The 21,138-nt window shown below is 41.5% G+C and overlaps 1 protein-coding gene across 1 annotated transcript in view; it reads right to left on the reverse strand.

Annotated features, from left to right (window-relative positions):
- Nucleotides 1-426: 426 nt before the first annotated feature.
- Nucleotides 427-21,138, reverse strand: part of NKAIN2 (sodium/potassium transporting ATPase interacting 2) — a 433,314-nt gene continuing 412,602 nt past the window's right edge. Inside the window, exons 6-8 of the mRNA XM_028142922.2 lie at nucleotides 20,825-20,885; nucleotides 1,085-1,166; nucleotides 427-451 (exon numbers count right to left, since the gene is read on the reverse strand). Of these exons, the coding sequence (XP_027998723.2) occupies nucleotides 427-451; nucleotides 1,085-1,166; nucleotides 20,825-20,885 (168 nt within the window). The remainder of the gene's footprint in view (nucleotides 452-1,084; nucleotides 1,167-20,824; nucleotides 20,886-21,138) is intronic.

A 21,138-nucleotide genomic window follows, 5' to 3' on the forward strand; every position in this document is an offset into this window, starting at 1 on the left:
GTATATAAAAGTGGGAATATGTGAAGTACTGTTTACAGAAGGAATGCTTTGAATGACATAGTATTGCCTGATATTTGAATTGGTAGAGGCTTTTCTATGAGTGGTGTTACCAGGTGCTTCCAGGGAACTACAAGGGACACAAAGAGAAATGGAGGCATGCTGCATAGATCATTCCCCCTTTAAAAAGAAGCCGAAAAGGTATGCATACAGATTAATTTCTCTGGAGAAATACCCCCAAAACCCATTTGGTATCCTACACACTAACGATATTAAAAGGTAAAATGATTCAATGGTGGAGGACGACAACAAACACATATCTTCAAAGAGAGAAGCTCACATTTCAAAATGAATTGGAATCTTACTTTCTATTTTGATCTTCGCTTGCAATTCAGCATATCACTTGATGCTGATATATAGAATTTGTTATCAGTTGTTATCCAAGGGAATTTGCCTAAACACAGATATAAAAATCAGGCTCTAATCGTATATCTGCTCTCTGGAGTGCTAGAGTTAAGGGTCTGATAAGTTTCAGTGCTAATAGTCTGGCTTCATTTTCACTTTTCAAATCACAAAAAATGATAAAGTATTGCTCAGTTTTTGATTTTTTTATACTATATCTAACTGGGGTGATAACTTAACACTTATTATCTAAATGGGGGTGCTGGTAATAATTATACCAGCACAACCAGGACAACCTGTATAAATCTAGACTATCCTGGGAAAACCAAAACATATGGTTTATATATAGTCACATATAACTACCTACAATGCTACATGATTTTAAATATATACAACTTTTGGGTAATTCAAAAATTAGTATATGATTAGAGGTTTTTTATAGCCATGTAGTTGATACTTATATAAGACTTAAGGTAACTTTAGATGTGGCATTTCTAAGTTAAATTTTAAAATAATTATGAAGATAATGGTATCAGAATTATCCCAGTCAAAATGAGATGTATAGGAGAGAAATACTAAAGTAAATAATTGAAGGAAAGTTGCATGCCATCTATTTTGTGCCACAGAATTTCACTTCACCATCTTTTGGTACCCCAGATGAAAACCTCCCAAGTAAAGTACTTACATGTACATAGGCTGTAGTTGTAAATGAGACGTCTTCTGAGGCCCTTGATAGCCATAAGAATCAAAGCCACCTATGAAATCAACTGAAAAGGGACAATTGCCTTCATTAATTAACTTTTCAGAAGAGATCAACATTCATGACCAAGGTTACACACAGATTCCTCAAATAAACCTTTTAATAATCTAGTAAATCGCAAGTGACTAATTGCGGAGGGAAAAAAAAAAGATAGTTCCCTCAAGGAAGTGATCTCCCCCTCACCTGTGAGATTCTATTATTGCTTTACAAGAATCTATTCACTTGGAAGAACTTATGTACTCCTCTCAAGCTACCAAGATCTAATTGTTGTAACAAAACCCACTTGCATATTAAACATGCTATATGAGCCATGGCTGTGCAGCCCATTGGTTAGAGCATTGTCCTGATACACCAAGGTTGTGGGCTCGATCTCTAGTCAGGGCAAAAACAAGAAGCAACCAGTGAATGCATAAATAAGTGGAACAACAAATCTCTCTCCTCCCTCCTCTCTCTCTCTCTCTCTCTCTCTCTCTCTCTCTCTCTCAAGTCAATACAAAATTTTAAAGATGCTATATGACTTTTTGTAGAGATTATCTGCAACACATTACACATGTAAAAAATAATGATGGCTCAAGTGCATATACCTATCAGCAATTGTATCATAGTAATAATGCTGTATACTGTGGTGGTCAAGTATAAGGCTCTATGTTGGAGCTCATGAAAATGAACTTAACATGGCTGTCCCTACCATCATGTGCTTTATAATCTGAAACAGAAAATCACAAATAAAGATGAGGAGCAATGTCTAACCAAACATTTAAATACAACACACGCCTAGATATTTACGGTAAGGTATAATAAAATATAACAAGAGTTATTGCAGTAGATTATATTTTCCAAAATGCCAAAAGCAATACCTCCTATTCCACATGTGCTTACAATGTGATCTTGACACACCTCCCACCCAGTGGTTTGGGGCTATGTCCCTTCCTCTGGAAGCTGGGTAGACCTTTGTGGCTGCTTGACCAATAGAGCATGCTACGAGTGACACTATGTGACGCCCAAGGCTAGATCATAAAAATGTCGTACACTTCCCTCTTGCTCTTTTGGGATGCTCTCTCTTAGAACATGGTCACTATGTCCAAACTAGGAAATCCAAACTAGCCCACACAGAGAGACCGATGAAGAACCCAGGGATATGTATTTTGGCTGCGAAGCTAACTGAAGTCCCAGCCAGTATCAACACCCAGACGTGAGGAAAAAGTGCCTCCCAATGATTGCAGCCCCCAGCTGTTGAGTCAGCCCAGTCTTGGAGTCTTCCCAGCTAAGATCCCTCACATTACAAACCTGAGACAAGCCATCCTCGGCGTGCTCTGTCTGAATTCTTACCCCATGGAATCCGTGAGCATAATAAAATGATTGTTTTACACACTACGTTTTGGCAGCAATGGTAACTGGAACCATAAATACTAAGAGTATTGTGAAAAAGATTTTGTTTTCTCTTTTCCATTCCTTGCTGTAGAAGTTGTGTGGTGGGAATAAAAGATGAAAACAACCAAAAGGATGACAAGATAGATGATAGGAAGGAGAAAGAAAGGGAAATACAGGCTGAATTAGGATGCCCTAGGATATTCATACTTCTTCTAGTGTCTTATTCTATTGGCTTAGTTTTAACTAATTTTGGTTCTCTTTATAATGTCTTGAGTGTTACGGGTAGAAAGTGGAGCAAGGTGTGAAGTAATATAAAATTTATGATGTCTATTTGTCTGTTTAGTGGGGAAATCTTTTTTAAATTGGATTTTATTTTTTAGAGCAGTTTTAGGTTTACAGCAAAATTGAGCAGAAAGTACAGAGTTCATATATACTTCCTGTCTCCACAGATGTACAACCTCCCTATCAACCTCCCCCAGAGTGGTACGTTTGTTAGAATTGATGAAGCTACATTGACCCATCATTGCCACGCAGAGTCCAGAGTTTACATTGGGGTTCACTCTTGGTGTTTTATAACCTATGGGTTTTGACAAATGTATAATGATATGCATCATACATAACAGTTTTACTGCCCTAGAGATCCTCTGTGCTCTGCCTTATCTCTGCCTCTCCCCTAGTCTCTAGCAACCGCTGATCTTTTTATATTTTTAATTTAAATTATTTTTTGTTTAAAGTATTACATGTCTCCTTTTTTCCCCATTGACCTCTCCTTGGCCACTCCCACCTCCCAGCACATGCCCTCACGCCCCTACTGTCTGTGTCCATTGGTTATGAGTATATGCATGTATACAAGTCCTTTGGTTAATCTCTTACCACCCCCGCTTACCCCTACCTCCATCTTCCCTCTGAGGTTTGACAGTCTGTTGGATGCTTTTGTGTCTCTGGATCTATTTTTGTTCATCAGTTTATGTTGGTTGTTATATTCCACAAATGGGTGAGATCATGTGCAACCACTGATCTTTTAACTGTCTATTATCTTATAGAATGTCATGTAATTGGACTTATACAGTGTGTATCCATTTCTGACTGGCTTCTTTCACTTTGGAATATGCATTTAAAGTGCCTCCATGTCTTTTTATGGTTTATATATAATTTCTTATTGTGACTTTTTTTTTTAAGGCAGAATTTCCCTTCTCATCAAAATTAAAACAGTATAATAAAAAAAAACAGGGACCCTGATGTTGGAAGGATCACGGTTCAAATACTGCTTTGACCATTTGCCAGCTGTGTGACCTTAGACAAATCACTTAACAGTGTTTAAAAGTAGGAATTATAATAATTACTTCATACAATTAGCTTGAGGATACAATAAGATAAGGAATATACAGTGCTGGGTGAGACATATGGTTTGGAAAAAGAAAATTAAAAGCCCCTGAAAAAAATCAGGACTCATTCTAAGCCTATGCAGTGTAGGAGAAAGAAAGACAGAAATTATTTAATTTGGAACAACTATGTAGCTATACCAAGTATTTTATAGAAGATGAGAGAAAAGAGAATGAACAGCGTTTGTTTTCTGAATTGCCCACATTTGTACATTAGCTAGTATAAGCAGAACCAGAAGAGCTAAATAACAATTTAATGGCAACTGTATTTAAAGTTTGTATTTTGAGAAATTATTGTCCATGCCTGGGGATTTGCTGCAGATGGAGCCCAAATTCTCTTTCATTTGGGTTTATAGTTGTGAACACTAAGACTTTACTTGAGCAATAGTTTGCTGAGAGATTTTCACAGCATTAAAGTTTCCCTTTTCTGAGGTTCCCTTTCAGTAGGATGGTCCTCACCCAGGAGAATAGAGTGGATTAGAGTAGCTCAAGATCAGGGTAGATGTAAACAGTAGCATCTCCTCCACTGGTATTGAGATCCAAGTCAAGCTCAGGTTAATGTGTTATTATTTTTAAATATTTCCTTAGGCCCCCTCTCCTCCCCTCAGGATTTCAGATGAATGGCAGAAAAAGGCAGATGGTAATTATCAGCCAAAGATCATGGCGTAAACCAAGGGATAACCTGAAGAAACCAAGATAAATTTTCCAAGTCCAGTAGATAGAATCTTGACCCAAAATGGAAGACAAAGATTGAGTCCAGAGTGATGTACCTTCCTAAGACATGAGAAAAGGCCACAGGGAAAATGAAGTATATCTAGCATGCTTTGCAAATGGAGCTTGAGTTGTTCAAGGCTTACTCTTATTGGCCATGAAGAGAAAAGACGATTTGAATGTAACCAGGATGGGTTTTTACCATTTCATTCATTGGGTAGGTGGGTGGGGGTGTCAAGTTTAAACCAGAATTAAAGGGCATATTTTCTGTAATTTATTTTATATACATGTCTGTGTTCACAGACAATAGAATGAGGTAAGGTCATTTTCCACATGCATTCATTCTGAGTAATTGTATGGATGTCTTCCTAAATATCTGAGGGAGACGAATAGGAATAAATGGGATCTAAGTGACCCACTGCAATTAATATTTTAATGGCCAGAGTCCTCTATTGGTTGTAGATGTCTACCTTTGTTATTTATTCTCCAGTATCTTTTATCTGTTCTTTATAGAAAATTTACTCCTTCATCTTCTTCCAAACTCCAATCTAATATTCTCAGAATATTCTGATGTGAACCATGATCAAAACAAAAACCCACCTGTGCTGGATTTGCCAGTGATAGTTACAGGTAAGTTTTGATTTTCTGTGATGTACCTTTAAGAGGTGATACAGCAAGCATCTTTCAAGGTTTATTCATTTCCTTTGTGTCTGATAACTCGTGCAGACATCATATAAACATTTAAGCAGTCCTTCCACCCAGAAATTATTTATATTCTCAGCCCCATCTTGTGTACCTCTGACTACAGCAATGCTTTTCATAGTAAGGAGAGATGTTTTTCTTATAGCCACTTGGTGTATTGTCTCTGCTATTTCAATGCTTATTATAAAATGTGAAAGACAGAGGAATTATGGAAGGCCTGAATTAGAATTAGGAGGACCAGAAAATAATATGACAATGAGTGCAAGATAAACAGAGAAAGGGGTAGAAAACCTAGAACATCCAAGGTTTTGAATATGAGGGAAGGAAAGCAAAAGGCAAGATTCAAAGTTGATTCTTAGAAATTAGTTGGCTAGAAGAATGTTGCTGCCTTTACCAGAACAAAAAAAGAATTTCAGGAATAAGTTGGTGTTTGGCTTAATTTGGAAATGTATTTAATTTACAAGGGGCACATATAAATGGCAAGGACCAGGAAATGCTTGGAAAAAGGGAAATGTAACTGAAATTGGTGCAAAGCAAATTGGAAACTTGCTGTCATTAAAATTTTTTTCAATTATAGATGACATTCGATATTTTATATTAGTTTCAGGTGATTCCTTGTCTCTCCCCACCCCCCACCCCCAATAAATCATGAATTTATTTCTCCTCACTGGGCTTTATTTTGATTCATCGCAATATATCTTTACCTGACAAGTAGTAAATGTAGTTGTTTATTTGTTGATTCCTCCACTATAATGTAACTGCATAAGATGGACAGTTTACTACTGTTTCCTACAGCCCCAGGCCCCAGAACATAGATTGGCTCATGGAAGACCCTTGTATGCATTTACTGAATGAACTGTCAAAAAAAAAAAAAAAAAAGACAATCAATTAGAGTATGGAAGATTAGAGTATGGAAGATGCTGATAAAATTTCTAAGTGGGATTTGACTGAGGGCTTTTACCCTTTCCTTCATAAGGCCTTGAACAATAATAAAGAAACGACCTTTGATGGGAGATCTAGAATGTGAGTCGATGCCTGTGTCCTGCGACATTAAAGAAACTTTTTGGATACCAACAGGGAGAAGCCACCACTGCAGTCTCTTTGGCCTAGAGGAGCAGAAGGGAAGAGGGGAGGATATCTTTTAGCATCAAAATGACTAGGGTGAGAGAGTCATCCTATATAATAAGAGGCTAATGTGCAAATAGACCAAACGGCAGAGTGACCGGTCGCTATGATGCGCACTGACCACCAGGGGGCAGACGCTCAATGCAGGAGCTGCTCCCTGGTGGTCAGTGCGCTCCCACAGGGGGAGTGCTGCTCAGCCAGAAGCCAAGCTCATGCAGTGGTGGTGGCAGGAGCCTCTCCCACCTCCGAGGCAGTGCTAAGGATGTCCGACGGATGGCTGAGTCCCGCTTCCCACTGAGGGCTCCGGCTGGGCTGAACCCTCCCTTCCCCCCGGAGTGCAAGACTTTTGTGCACTTGGCCTCTAGTTCATTAATAAATGCTATCAAGTATTGCATAGGTTGAGAACTCATAGAAAAAACACAGTTTTCTTTCTGGCCAGTTTATAGCATCCAAAACAGAGGTATACAACTGGATAGAAGGTGATACAATAAACTTTGCACTTGCTTAATCTTTGTCTCTTTGGAGGAATTTGCCTTGGGTCCAATGAAAACAATTTCAGGATTGTTATCGTTTTCCTTGCAATCACTACAGAGTTTTCTTTTTGCCTTAGCTTTCCTATCTGCAGTATGGGTGTGTTTACGTTTGACCCATGGAGGCATGGGGAGGTCCAATTATTTTGTATTAGTAAAATGCCATATCATTTTAATAAGTATGATTTAAAAGCATTAACAATGGCAGACGTTAGCAATTATCCAGTAAAAGAAAAACTGCTTTTTGAATCAATAGTCTCTGCTAAAATATATTCCCTGTTGTGAGTTTCCCTTTTACTGAAACCTTTTAATGATGAACACCGAGTTCAGGAAACCTAAAACTGCCTTTTTATTTTTTATTTATTTTTTAAAATGTATTTTATTGATTTTTTACAGAGAGGAAGGGAGAGGGATAGAGAGCTAGAAACATCGATGAGAGAGAAACATCGATGAGCTGCCTCCTGCACACCTCCCACTGGGGATGTGCCCGCAACCAAGGTACATGCCCTTGACCAGAATTGAACCTGGGACCCCTCAGTCCGCAGGCCGATGCTCTATCCACTGAGCCAAACTGGTTGGGGCTAAAACTGCCTTTTTTAGATACATGCTGGCAGTGCGCTATTGTAATATAAAATTGTACCTTGGTTATTAACGACAAAGCCCCTAGTCAGCATTGTCCCTGTGGACACAGAGCTGGAAAAGACCATGAAGGGAACATTGGAAAGGCAGTTCACACACAGCTACGCCTAAATATTTACAAGAAGCCACGGGAAGACATTAAAGAATTCGCGTGGGCCCATGACAATAGAGTGCATATCCCTTATCTCTGCAGGCAAGGATTTCAAGGGTACTTCTCCCCAGTGGCACAGAAGGAACTTAGAACACAACCACCCACAGGCCCAAGGGAACCGCCTCTCTCCCACGCAGACTTACTTGGTGGCACCGACTCAGCTCACTGTGTGAGCTGGAGGCGCTCGCTCTGGGCTAACATCCCTGAGTGGGATCTGAGCATTGTTATTTTTTCTGTTCAGGAAAACACAACCCTTTTGGGGGATGGGGTGCGTTATCCAGTGATTGCCGGAAAGATCACTATAGTGTGATGCTATGGCGAAGCCGCAGTGAATGAAACGAGACTTCTTCCCTACATCACTACAGATGCTTCACTCCCTGACCCTGTTCCTCGGGGTCTTAGGGTCTTATTTTGCACGTTTCTCTCCTGGTTGTATCCGAATCAGATCTTCGGTATGTTAAACTCGGAAACACATTCCCATATGCTAAAAAAGGAAAGCGAAAAGCAATCCCTACAATGGTGTCATAATAAATAGAACATTTCTTTAATGAGAAGTAGTGTGAGTAATCACTGTAAGCTTTAGGTTCTAAAAACTTACAAAAATGAAATACAAGTTCCACCTGATAAACTGTTTTGTGTTTTTGCCCTTGTCTCTTTCTGCCAGTTCCCAGGGAGGGCAACACCGTAGGTGAGACACATGCTGGCTTTCTGCTGAGACCGGGATCTTGTATCGAACAGTCTTCTAATAATAAAAGCCACTGCTTGGACACATCACAGGGGAGCTGTGAAGTAGCGTCAAGATTGAGGGCTTTGGAGTCGAAGACCTGGGCTTAGCTTGTGCCTTGACTTCTTATCAGCCTCTTACATGAGAAAACTCCATACATCTGAGTTTCCATATTCCAAATATTTTTGGCAATCACTTTGCATATTTTCCTCAGGACACCGAGAGGCCGGGACCAGCCTGGTCTGTGGTCTGTGAGTCTTAGGCACGAATGCAGGGGAAGGAATGATCCAATGGAGTGAGCAAGAATAAAGGACACTGAGAGCTCAGCCTCCTGCACGAGGAGGAGGACATGAGGTCAATGCTCCGTGGAAGGATTCTTTAGAGAGGAAAAGCTTAACTACTCCTCTTGGACTTGGGCAGGGCTGCGGGAGACAACAGGATAATTGCTGGTTTGGGGTGTTGTTGAGGTTCTTGGGGAAAGCGAGGAGTTTTTGTTGGATAGCATCGATTTCCTCAGGTTTTGGTCTTCGGCTTCAGGGCTTGGAGAGGTTTGGAACGGGTCCTGCGGCGAGTCAATGGAAGGAGCGAAGGCGCTGTCAGCAGCAGGGGAGTGAGAGCAGGGTTGGGCAGGAGAGAGCATCCAGCCGTGTTCGTTGCTTTCTCCAGCAATGTGCAGCCATCAGGACTGGGAGTGGAGAAACTGAGTCTGAGCCTCATCAGGCATGGATGTAGGAAGGAAGGAAGGTTAAGGGTTCCAGTGGAGGGAGGCCCCTAAATAAAGATTTAATATGTTTCTCCAGGAGAGAGGCAAGAGAACAAGGCGGGAGAAAAGATAGGGCTTCTCAGGTAAGCACATCATTTTGATATTGGCGATGTTGAAGAACCCTTCGTTCTCCCCAAGGAAGATGATCCAACTTATCCTCCCTGAGGAAGGAAGTCAAGGGGGTCGATGAGTCAGAAAAGGATGCATCCAGATACCTTCCGTACTTCCAGTAGATGTGGGGAAGCGTGCAGAACATGATGCAATAACTATACATCTTAAAGGTGCCTGGGCCTGCTTTGTGCCATGTGGTTTGGATAGATTAGGTTCACCAGTGTTTTGTCCTCCCCTGTTAGAATTGCTTTCAATTATACATGACACGCCTTTCAGTTGAAATTGAGAGCAGTTATTACTAGCTATAGGTGAGCTAGTTAGACATGATTGGGTATGTTTCTCAGTTGACCTCCAGAATATATTTAGAATGCACAGCCCAATTTAGACGCAGTGGCTTTAACTGGGGGTGGGCACATTAATGTATGCATATTACGGCAGTAAAAAACAGAGCATGCATGCTATAATAACCCAATAGAGACATACCCTTGCCTTGCATTTTTTGCTAACATAATATGTGCATCACTTTGCAGCCTCCAGAAAGGAAAGTCACAAAACTCCTGAGCCTCAATGGGTCATCTTTTTCTTAGAACAACGGCTGCAGTTTCAGGAAAGAGAATGTCCAGCCGGTGCTCTAACCTTTTTATTGATAGTTGGGAAAGTCGAAACTAGATTTGCTATATTGAGCTCATTAAAAACACGTGAGATTACTCCTGTGAGAATTATGGTGTATATTGGGTCAATAGAGATAAAAAATATAGGCCTCTTTAAAAAAAGGCACATCTATTTTTGCTAATTGTACCTAGCCCTCTGATTTATCTTTTAGGTTTCAGTTGAAATGTTGCTTCCTCAGGGAATCATTTCTAGTCTCCTTAATTGGGCCAGGTGCCCCTGGGTACATTCCCACTGCACCCCCTACTCTCCTTGTCTGATGGCTCATTACACTTCGGTGTAATATCTTGTGTGAACTGTGTGCTGGACCGTAAGCACCATGAAGGCAAAGGCAGTGTCTGTTTGGTTCCTGCCTCATCCCTAGTAGACTAACCCCAGCCTGCCATGGGGTGGTTCTCGAGAAGTATGTGTTGAAAGAACCTACCTCAGGTATGGAAAATATAATTAGAATCAAGAAACTTAACTTCTGCTCCCAGTTCTGCCTCTAAATGACTATTTGACTTGGAGCAAGTGTTTACGCACTTCTTTCCTCTAAAATTAGAGAATTAAAGTAGGTGATTGCTAATGTTGTTCATAGCTCTGTGGTTCTGCACAATTCCATATTGCTGGGCTTGGTTTACATGCCAGTGATACCAATAAAATATTTACAAAGAGCAAATCTGCCAAGGCATAGTGAGCAGGGAAATTAGTACAGAAGGATTAATTCCCTCTGGCTATTGCTACTATTATGCATTGATTTTTCTAGTCAAGTTCCCAGGGAGATGGGCTGCTGAATAGGGTATATATATACATATGGCATTTGAAACCTGAGGCATGACAATTCCCAACTGGAAAGCAGAGTGATGGAAAGGTGGGGCCTGGGAGAGGGGAATAAGATTGACAGGTCTGTAGCCAGTAGAAATATTGTTGCCCCATTCGGTTAATTTCAGCGATGTATGTGTATGGATGTGTGACGATGGGCTTCCTCTCGCCTCTCTGCTCTTGGGAATTCCTTCAACATCAACTTCATTAGTTACAAAAGCAGCAATCCATATCCAATTTTCTTTTTGTGTCAGGACTGTTCAAGTATAAACTAAGCTCCTTTGTTGGAAACACTTGCAATTAATCCCATAAACCAACAAACCCAAAAATGCAAATTTTGCACTGCCCGCCCCAGCCAACCCTGCTGACTCTGAGCCCTGACCACCGTCTATTATTACACGGAAATGAATTGAAATTCCCACTTGGGGCCTAACCTAATTTCAGGTGATAATAGTCCTGGGTTCCCAGAAGCACTCTACGCCTCTTGATAGTAACATCCTAATTTCCTTTTCTGGTAAATGTTTTAAATAAGATTTCAGCACCAAAGGAAATTAACCTTCAAATGAATTGTAATTATAAAATGCCATCGCTGATTTTTGTCTTCAGCCTAATTACTTTCTATTATTTAAACAAACCTCACCTCCTGCGAGCTTCCAGTTTGTTTCTCCTTCACTCCCTGCGACAGAAGGCCACCCAGTCCTGGCCGAGGCCCTCCCAGCCACCTCTTCGCTGCTGGAACAGCCTCGTTTACATGTCACACAGGATTGAGGGTTTCCCTTACACTCGCCTACCCACGAGGCGCTCTCTCAGTGCTATGCTCACGTTTCAGTTCTGCATGCCTGGTGGTCTTCCTTCGAGATGCAGTGCTTAGTTCCCCTGCTGTTCAAAAGGAAATAGCTAAGCCCAGCCTCCTGCTTCCATTAGCTGCCTCTTCCAGAAGGAAAGCACAACTGGGCATAATGAAGTGGGCACCCCCGCCGGCACCATTCATTATCACAAGATGAACTCTTTAACGTGCGGTCTCCTTTCTCAGCCCCAGGCCTTTCAGAGTTCTGCTTTCTGTGCCAGCACGCGGTCTGTTCTGGTTCTCACTTGTTCTTTCGAGAGGGGCTGGAGGGACACAGCAACTTTATTTTTCGAGCACGTCGATCTACACCTGGTGCTAAAAGCATCCTATTTTTCCCTGCCACTCGGCTGCTGTCTTTCTCCTGTCGTTATCAATGCGAGCTTCAAGAGATGGCGAGGAAACAGATTCAGAACCCCCGTTACAGGTGGGCTGGGCATTGCAAAATGGGAAGAAGAAGCAGCAGAATGATCAGAACATCAGAACGGAAGATTTTTCATGGAATCATTTCTGTAAATGTCACCACTTCTTCCGTTCACATGCCCTGGCTTTCTTTTCTATCGAGGCTGATTATAACGCTTGGATACGATTCCTCTACTGGATGACTTGAGTGTTCTGAATGAAATACCTCCTCTATGACACCCCAGTGAAAGGCCTTCCTCTGCTAGTCTGACTATTGTCAACATTGGTTCTTTATAAACAAAGGCCTTGACATTGATTCTGTAGAAACAAGGGCCTGGTGCTTGCTTCTGTAACACATGAAGTTAGAATCAAGGTCCCCATTGTATTGAATCAACAAAAGATAGAGAACGAATCACTTTCTTTTCCTCCTATTTTTGAATTGGGAACATAAGCCTTATTTAAAGATGATCATGGTGCACCTGTGTATGTGTGAATGTGTGTGTGAGTGTGTATAAAAAGCAGTGTAGTATAATGGAGGAGACATTATGAGAAAAGGGGGAGAGTAAGAAGTAACTGTTAAAGACTCAGACTCAACTTGGACCTGAACATCCAAATTGAAAGACGAAAGCTCATTTCTTTTCTCTTCAATGACCACGAGAGGGAGCAATTTAACAGTAAGCTGAAAAAGAGAGCAGTGCTCAATTTTGGGAGAGTTACTGTAAAAATCGCTCTGTCTCACTGTTGGGGAATGCTGTTGTCACTGACAGGAACTTGCATGTGATTGACAGGAGGCATATGTATACGTGGGCATTTGTTTCAGGGGTTGATCACTTATTTAGTCTTTTACGTATGACAGCATGTTTTTGTTTTTCCTTTTATTCCATTAGAAAATGTCAAAAGGGGCTTTATGCTAATTGGTTATTCATTTAATTGGAATAAACTGGGGTCTACGGAAATGTCACATTTCCTTGGCAGTTTCCATATACTGGTAGTCCAGGAAATGTTTGTGCAGAGCTGAATGATTTATTTATTGATTTCCCAGATACTGAGTCCTGCTCTAGGTAGGGGATATGTTAGATGCTGGGGATATAGCCGTGGTCAACACAGGTGTGGTCCTCAGTGGCATCCCTAACACGCTCTTACTTGGAAGGAGTCAATATGTGCTGTATCGGTGTCAAAAGTTCACAAACAAGCTGGGTGAGACTGGACACATCAATTAATCCTTATGGAGCTATAAAGTTAAGGTGTTAAAATAGAGCCATAGGCCATAGCTTTCCATCATCAAAAGCCCTGCCATATTCTTAGTCCAAAAGAAATCTTAAGTAGGACAAAAAGTCATCAAATTAAATGAATGCAGAGCTCCTGTGCGTTGGGGAGTTGGAGAAGAAGCAAGATGGCACCTTCTACCTTGTCCCACTACAGTTCAGAAGAGCGTGGCTAGAGATTAGCAGCATTAAAAGTTGGAGGCTCCAGTCTCGGATAATATGTGATTCTGTTCAGAGATGGGGAAAGTAATTGCAAGTTTCATTTTGGGAGGGAGGCTGGCAGATATGGGCAATATTATTTCACCAAGTCCCTCTCAGAATTCCAAAATGATGTTATAAAGAGATGATGAAACAATAATATATGAGGCTTTCATTTGATTGCTTGAGCGTGACACTTGAAAAGTAAAATAGACTCATAATTCTCATAACTCTACCTGTCAACCTGACACCCAAGAAGTTGGCACTTTTTTTTAAACTGCTAATTGCCTGCCCCTTAGGTTATGTATATAGAGTGATTTATAAATAACAAGAAAGAAAGCGCAGGCTACCAAACAGATGTATGAAGTGGCCTTAACAACCAGGTAGATAGACAGATGATAGGAAGGAAGGAAGGAAGGAAGGAAGGAAGGAAAGAAGGAAGAACAGGAGACATATAATATGCCAAAATGCTGAGAACCAATTTAGAATTGTGGGGTCATTCTATTTTTTTATATCTGTGTCTTCTATACATTCTGCAGCCAACATGCAATCCTTTATAATCAGGAAGAAACAAATATTTTTAAATGGGGGAGTAGCCCTCCCTGCCACCCCCCCCCCCCAGCCTCCCTCACAGTTGGGAGAGTGTATGATTGTGTTCAAAGAATTGCATCCAAATTCAATGATCTTGACAAACAGGAAAAATGATCAAAACATACAGAATGGAGTTCAATACACAGATGCACAGGCCAGCAGGCTTTAAAAGAAAAAGATCAAACAAAAATAACAGAAAATTATTAGCCTCAGAGAAGTGAATAATTTCCTGTGGTTTGCTTTTCAAATGAAAGATTCTGTAAATCGATTGGGACTTTTATCCCAAGGCCAGTGGGTTTAAAGAATTCAGGACAGGTTTTTATGAACTTGTGCTTGGTTGGTTGGTTCCTGCATGTGTGCATCTACATCTAGAATTCATTTTTTAATACTTTTCAAAAAATAAGTCCCCTAGAATATATTTTTAAAATGACATGCCATAACCTTTTCCAGATTATTTGAATATTTAATAACACACCAGATTTCTTTTAGAAAAGATAGTGTCTACTTAGAAAAATAGACCCTTTTTTAAAAAAGAGGACTGATGTTTAGTTTTAGATTAATTATGAAGCAAAAGATTTATAAGAAAACATAATAAAAATTGAGAAATTAAATGATTGTTTTTTTCTATTATAGATCAGTGATGTTTTTTATCTAATGATGCTAATGAAGCAGAGACATACGTTCTTAGTCCTATCACTAAAGTAGGCATCTAACTGTGATGTAGAACTGAGGGTTAAATGAGAGAAGAGCTGCATAGTATATAAAAAAAGGCACATCAGACCAGGAATCTCAGAACATCTTATTTCTTCCACAGACTACTGTGAAAGAGAACAAGTCAAAAAGACCAGAGGTCATAAGGAAAACTCAGCACGGCTGGCACCAGATTGTGTAGTGCAGAGCCAGTCACAAAGATGGCCCAGCAAGGGGTGTCTGCTTTCCTGGAGAAAACCTTTTCCCCTAAGACACATGGCTGCCTTTTCATGAGCAAATATAAAACAACTAGAGGCCCGGTGCACGAATTCGTGCACAGGTGGGGTCTGCCCTGATCGGCCTGATCGGGCCAGGTGGGGCCAGGGGAAGGAGACAGAGGAGGTTGGCCAGTCGACCCCACCCCCTGGTCAAATTCTCAGTTGAACTCTCAGTCGAGGGGACAATTTGCATATTAGCCTTTTATTATACAGGATAGGCTGGGATAGTTGTCCCACTCAAATAGGATTCATGTGTCACGGAGCACCCTCTGGAGCAGGGTCCCAGCTCCGTTTCCTGGTGAGGAGCTTCTAATTGGAAGACATATCACCCTGACCCAATAAGGAGGTGCTGACTCAATGCTCCTGCTTGCAGACAGTGAGCATGGAGTCTGGGCAGACGGTGGCACTGTAGCCTGGATCCTCTTATCCGCAGGAAGTCAGTGGGCCAGTGAGCCAAGGTAGCCCAACTCTGTGCCACGTAAGTATTTTCAAATATCTGGGAGCCACATGGTGCGTGTGTGTGTGTGTGTGTGTTGTGTGTGTGTGTGTGTATGTGTGTGTGAGAATATGGGATGTTATGAGCTGAATTGTGTCTCTTCTCTTCCCCAATTTATATATTGAAGGCCTTACCTCCCATGTTATTGTATTTGGACATGAGGCCTTTAAAGAGGTAATTAAGGTTGAATGATGCCATAAGCGTGGGGCCCTAATTCAATGGGTCTGGTGATCTTATAAGAAGAAAAAGAGACACCAAGGCCATGTACACACAGAGAAGAAAGCCCATGTGAAGACAAAATAAGAAGTTAGTTGTCTGTAAGCCAAGGAAAGAGGCTTTAGAAGAAACCAAATCTGCCAACACCTTGATCTTGGACTTGCAGCCTTGTGAACTGTGTGAAAATAAATTTCTGTTGGCTAAGCCACCCAGTTTTTGTATTTTACCACTGCAGCCCCAGGTGATGAATATCTGGGGGCCGGAGTGTCCCATCTTCCTGTTTGACTCCTCTGCTTCCAGGGTGGCTGCTATCTCCCGGGAAGCACAGCAGATGGCAGTGGCGTTCTGTGAGTCTGCACAGCCAGCCGCCTCGCAGGCTGTGGCTCTGGCTTAGCTAATGAAAGGCTAAGAGATGTAAGCTTCAAGGTCCAGGCTTTTTCATAGGAAAAATCAATAACTTTGCATTCAAATGTCCATATAAATATTCATCAAACTGGGCTTTAGAAAAGCAAATGAGATACTGTTTAAAAGGAGAAATAAGGAAAACAAAATTCTCAGACCTTTGACGTGCCTGCAATCTCACTCCTTCTAGTTCAATGAGGGTTGATTGCTATTTCATGCGTCTTAAGTTTGAGTCTGAACCCTCTCCATCACCCCCAGAGGTCTCTGTCTCTGAGGCTCCCTTGCCACACTTGCTGCTGAGGTCTGAGGTGTCAAAACTGAGCCCAAGGCTGGCCAGCCTCATGTTGGCACCAAGAACACTGTCATCTTCCAGTTGCCATACTTGGGCTGTTATCTCACTCAGCACAGTTACAGAACCCAGACTGCTCTCTGTTCCTAACGGGGCTCTGCGGAGTGGAAACTTAACCGACTAGGCAGGCAGGTGGGTAGCACCTCCTCCTGCACGACACTCCTAACAGGATGCTTCATTACAAATCCACAGCAGGCAAGAGCAGACACAGAGACCCCGCCCTTCCCTGATGACTCAGACATTAAACCTGTCCCATTCATCAGGGCTTACTTTCTGTGGGTGCATGCCTGTGTATGTGTGTGTTTGAGTTTCAATAAGCCAGGATGCTTTTAAAGGATCAAAATAATTTCCTCTGTGACATAATTACCAAAAATTAGACCGAAATTTCAAACCTTTACCCTTAAGCATTGGAAGTCATGTGTTCTAGGCAGTGTCTAGAGATGAACACACAAATGACCAAGACTATGACAATAGATGAAAATATTAAATGAAAGCACTGTACTCAATACTCATAACTGTCTGGACAGAGAACTAGCCCATAGGAGCATCTCCAGCAGGCTGTTTAGTCCTGTGAAACTCTAAGGCAATTCTGCTTGGATATGAAAATAGGAAAAGTAATTCCTATCTTGTCCACTGAGCAAAAAGACTAAAATTATAAAACTTGCCTATGAGAAGTTGGGTTAATAAAGGAAGATAAAGTATTGTGGTCAAAATACATATAAAGACATAAGCACTATTTTAGAGTCTCTGGGAAAATAGTTGATTAGATGCTTGAAAGATAAACCTGATCTTCCAAAACATATTTGGTTTTGGCCAAAACTAGATCTAGGGTGAATTCCCTAAAATGTGTTTTCTGGAATTCTAATTCTCTGGAATATTAAGATTTCTTATGAAAAAGCATTCTGTGTTCAGATGTTTGGGACATTATTATACTTTTAATTTTTGTAAATTGATGTCTTAACATCTACAAAATGACCACTGGCTGATCCCAAGTAAGCCCTAGCTCACCTAAAATACCTGGAGACTTTAGATAGCCCCAAACTATATTCTCTAATAGTCAAGTGAACATGCACTTCAACAGGAGCCACGTTTAAAGTTAGCTAGCTAGTACTAAACCTGCTTAGCCTGTCCTGCCCATTTCTTTAGATGGAAAAAAACACAGTAAAGGCGCTTGCCCACAGTTTGCTCTCTCTCTCTCTCTGCTTTGTGATCTACCCTGGCGCTTTCTGTGTGGCCCTATGTGGCATGAAGTGTTCTCCCCAGGACATTATCCTATCTAATAAAGAGGGAATATGCTAATTGACCCTCACGCTGTTGCAGAGATGGCAGCGCCCACAGCCAATAAGGAGGGAATATGCTAATTGACTGCCCCCCCTCAAAGATGGCGGCGCCCACAGCCAATAAGGAGGGAATTTGCTAATTGACTGCCCCACCCTCAAAGCTGGTGGTGCCCACAGCCAATAAGGAAGGAATATGCTAATTGACTGATATGCTAATTGACTGCCATGCCCTCAAAGATGGAGGCACCCACAGCCACAAGATGGCGGCGCCCAGTCCCCTCAGCCTTGCTGGGGTGCCTGCCTCCAGAGTCCCCCAGTCCTCTCAGCCCTCCAGCCGCCCAGGGCTGGCCTGAAGTGCAGGCAAGCCTTCGATGGCAGCTGCCCAGCTGCCCAGGGCCGCCCGAGGCTCAGGTAACCAGGGCCAGCTGAGGCTTGCGCTGCCAGCAGTGGCAGCAGCAGAAGTGTGATGGGGGCATCGCCTTTCCCTGATCGCTGGGTCACCTCCCGCCCCTGAGGGCTCCCGGACTGTGAGAGGGGGCAGGCCGGGCTGAGCGACCCCCCGTCCAGTGCATGAATTTTCATGCACCAGGCCTCTAGTGAGTATAATAAAACTGCAAAACTATTTGTGGCTTCTCTCTGTGATCTGTGTTTGGCCTCACTATATGTCATCCAATGTAATATAGCTCAATCATGGATTAAGAAAAATTGAATATACTTCTTTATTACAGTGGTCACAAAGATGTGAGTATGTAAATGTACTTTCTAAGTTTCTAGTGTCAAAGTTATTTGGCTTTGGGATCTATTTTTGAGCAGTATATCTTATGGAACCAGCATTTCTAGGGTCCCCTCTGGGAGATACTATTCTAGAGAGATACTGATTATCTGTCTAGGCGACTTGGCATGTCAGTATTTTCTGAAGTAAAAAATGCACTGGTGTCATTGTGAAATGAAACCAATCATTATAGCCTAAGGAACTCAACTCTCATATGAAATTTAACCTGTAGACTTTCCTTTCATTAAAGATTTGGCACAAAAACACTGCATGGTAATATCTGAATGCACTTCCATAGTTTGTGGGGTCCATGCATTTAAAAATCCATTAACCTATTACCCTTCCTAACTTGGAATACATCTTTTGTGCACAAGACAAGTACTTATAGATGTCTTCTCTTGCATATTCATTAGGCATCTTCATCTCAACCTGTTCAAATGGAACTCATTTTCACATTCCCATTCTATTTTCCTCAAGTGACATTTCCATGTACCCATTCTCTTATACCAGAAACCCAGGAACCTATCAGTGTCTTCATTGTCCCTTACACAGTACCACAATTAATCACTTGGTCTTAGCATGTCTCCTGTCATATCTATGCTGTCCCTCTACAACATGGTCCAGACCTCATGATCTCGTATCTCAGTCATTGTCACGATGTCTAACTAGTCTCCCTTTCTCTAATCTGTCCCACTGCTTCTGGTCTTTCCTTCACACTGACACCACTGTGATTTTCCTAAAGTACAAATGTGATTATATTATTCTGTTTTTATAAGCTACCTGCCAGTTGATTTGCCATCATGCTATACAAAATAAAGTCCAAATTCCTCACTCTGTCACACCATTTTTCTACTGTCTCATCCATGCTCTCTTTTCTAATCTTCTCTGGATGCCCACCTCTAGCACAAGACACAACCCAGTCATATTAACCTGGCTTCTGTGCTCCCAACATGACCAGCTATGAGATGCCTTGGTGCTTTCTCACCTTTTACCTGGAATCACCTTACTCCCACATTGGCTACCCTATCCATCTTTCATCTATTCATCTTCAAGACCAAGCTCAAGAGTGTAAGAGTATCCTTCTCTATAATGCGTATCCTGGTCTCTTTCCTATTTTCCCCCACTATGCACTTTGGAGGGTTTTATACTTATTTGTCCACGATTGCTTCTTCCTACCAGATAGTAAATTTCTAGAGGTAAAAAATTGTGTGCTACCAATCTTACTAGTAAAATCTCCAAAGCCTCACAGAGCACTTGACACACTGAAAAATGTTTTACAAATGCTTTTTTAGCAAAAGGGCCATCATTTCCTTCATACATAAAATAATATAAACTATGCACTGTGTGTTCCTCAAATCATCCTGTAACAGAGCAGTGAATTCTCCACATTTTTCCTCTGTCTCAAAAACCCCATCATTATGAATAGTTTTGGAAATCGAAAAGAATGATTCCCAGTTTTGATTTTTCCTGAGTAAATATAGGTGCATGGGCAAGTATCCAGGATAGCACTCAGAGACTCAAAGTCTTTTTCCAATCCCCCTCTTTCAGATCCTTAGGTGGCAAGGGCGGAGTAAAGCCTTGCATCTGCTTGGGAGAGCAGTGGACAGTAGAGCCACTCAAGGCTTGCAGGAGGGCACCGCCGTCTCAACTCTGGACCAAGCAATAGGACTCAATGCTGAGACTCAGACACAGAGTTCTAGCCACTTGCATCCAAGAGTAGGAACAAAAAAGAAATATAAAAATTTTCTTTCCTAAAGACAAACTTCTTGAATTAATCCGAAGTTAATTCTTGTGAGAGTTTTAGGAGCTATTGTTGATTTTTAAGGCTTGTAGTCCGGGTAAAACTGATTAGTTATCAATACCTAATAAAAGGTTTATAAAAACAGAACAGTCAAGTTAACCAATTTTAAAAACCACTTCCATCTCCAGTTTCCCCTTCCTATTTCCTATCTGAATTGTTATAAGATCTTAACAGTACTTTCCAATAAAAAAGAAATATGTTTTCAAAATGAACCCTTCCCCAGTTGTTTTGATATCCTCTATACTTTTATGAAAACACTTTAGCCCTATGGATACAAAAGGCTTATCGCCTGTTCTAATGACGTGTTGGGGGATATTGTCTGAGAACGAGTAAGGCTAGGCAGGAGGCAGTAAGGAAGATGCTTTGAACTTGAAAGAAACAGAATAGAGCTTTAGTACTTACAGCTGTCCTCTTCTTCTGTTATACATTTCACAACATAACAGGCGTAGATGAACCCTGCCAGCTGAAACAAAACAAAGGTGCTTTAGACATGAGGCAAAGGCAGCAGGACTGGGGCTCGCTGGGGGAGTGACTTTTCAAAGGCAGGCAGTTTACGACTAGGTCTAGTGTTCCAAGATGGTCCATCAGATGGGATCCTGACTCCAGTGTGGATTCCTGATTCCAGTGACGTCTATCTGCCTGATAAAGAAATATTTTCCTCTGACCTGCAATTATGTGTAAGACTTGCTAATTGCCAGGCAATCTAAAACAAGTTA

This window comes from Eptesicus fuscus, chromosome 10, assembly GCF_027574615.1.
Source record: "Eptesicus fuscus isolate TK198812 chromosome 10, DD_ASM_mEF_20220401, whole genome shotgun sequence".
NCBI lineage: Eukaryota > Metazoa > Chordata > Mammalia > Chiroptera > Vespertilionidae > Eptesicus > Eptesicus fuscus.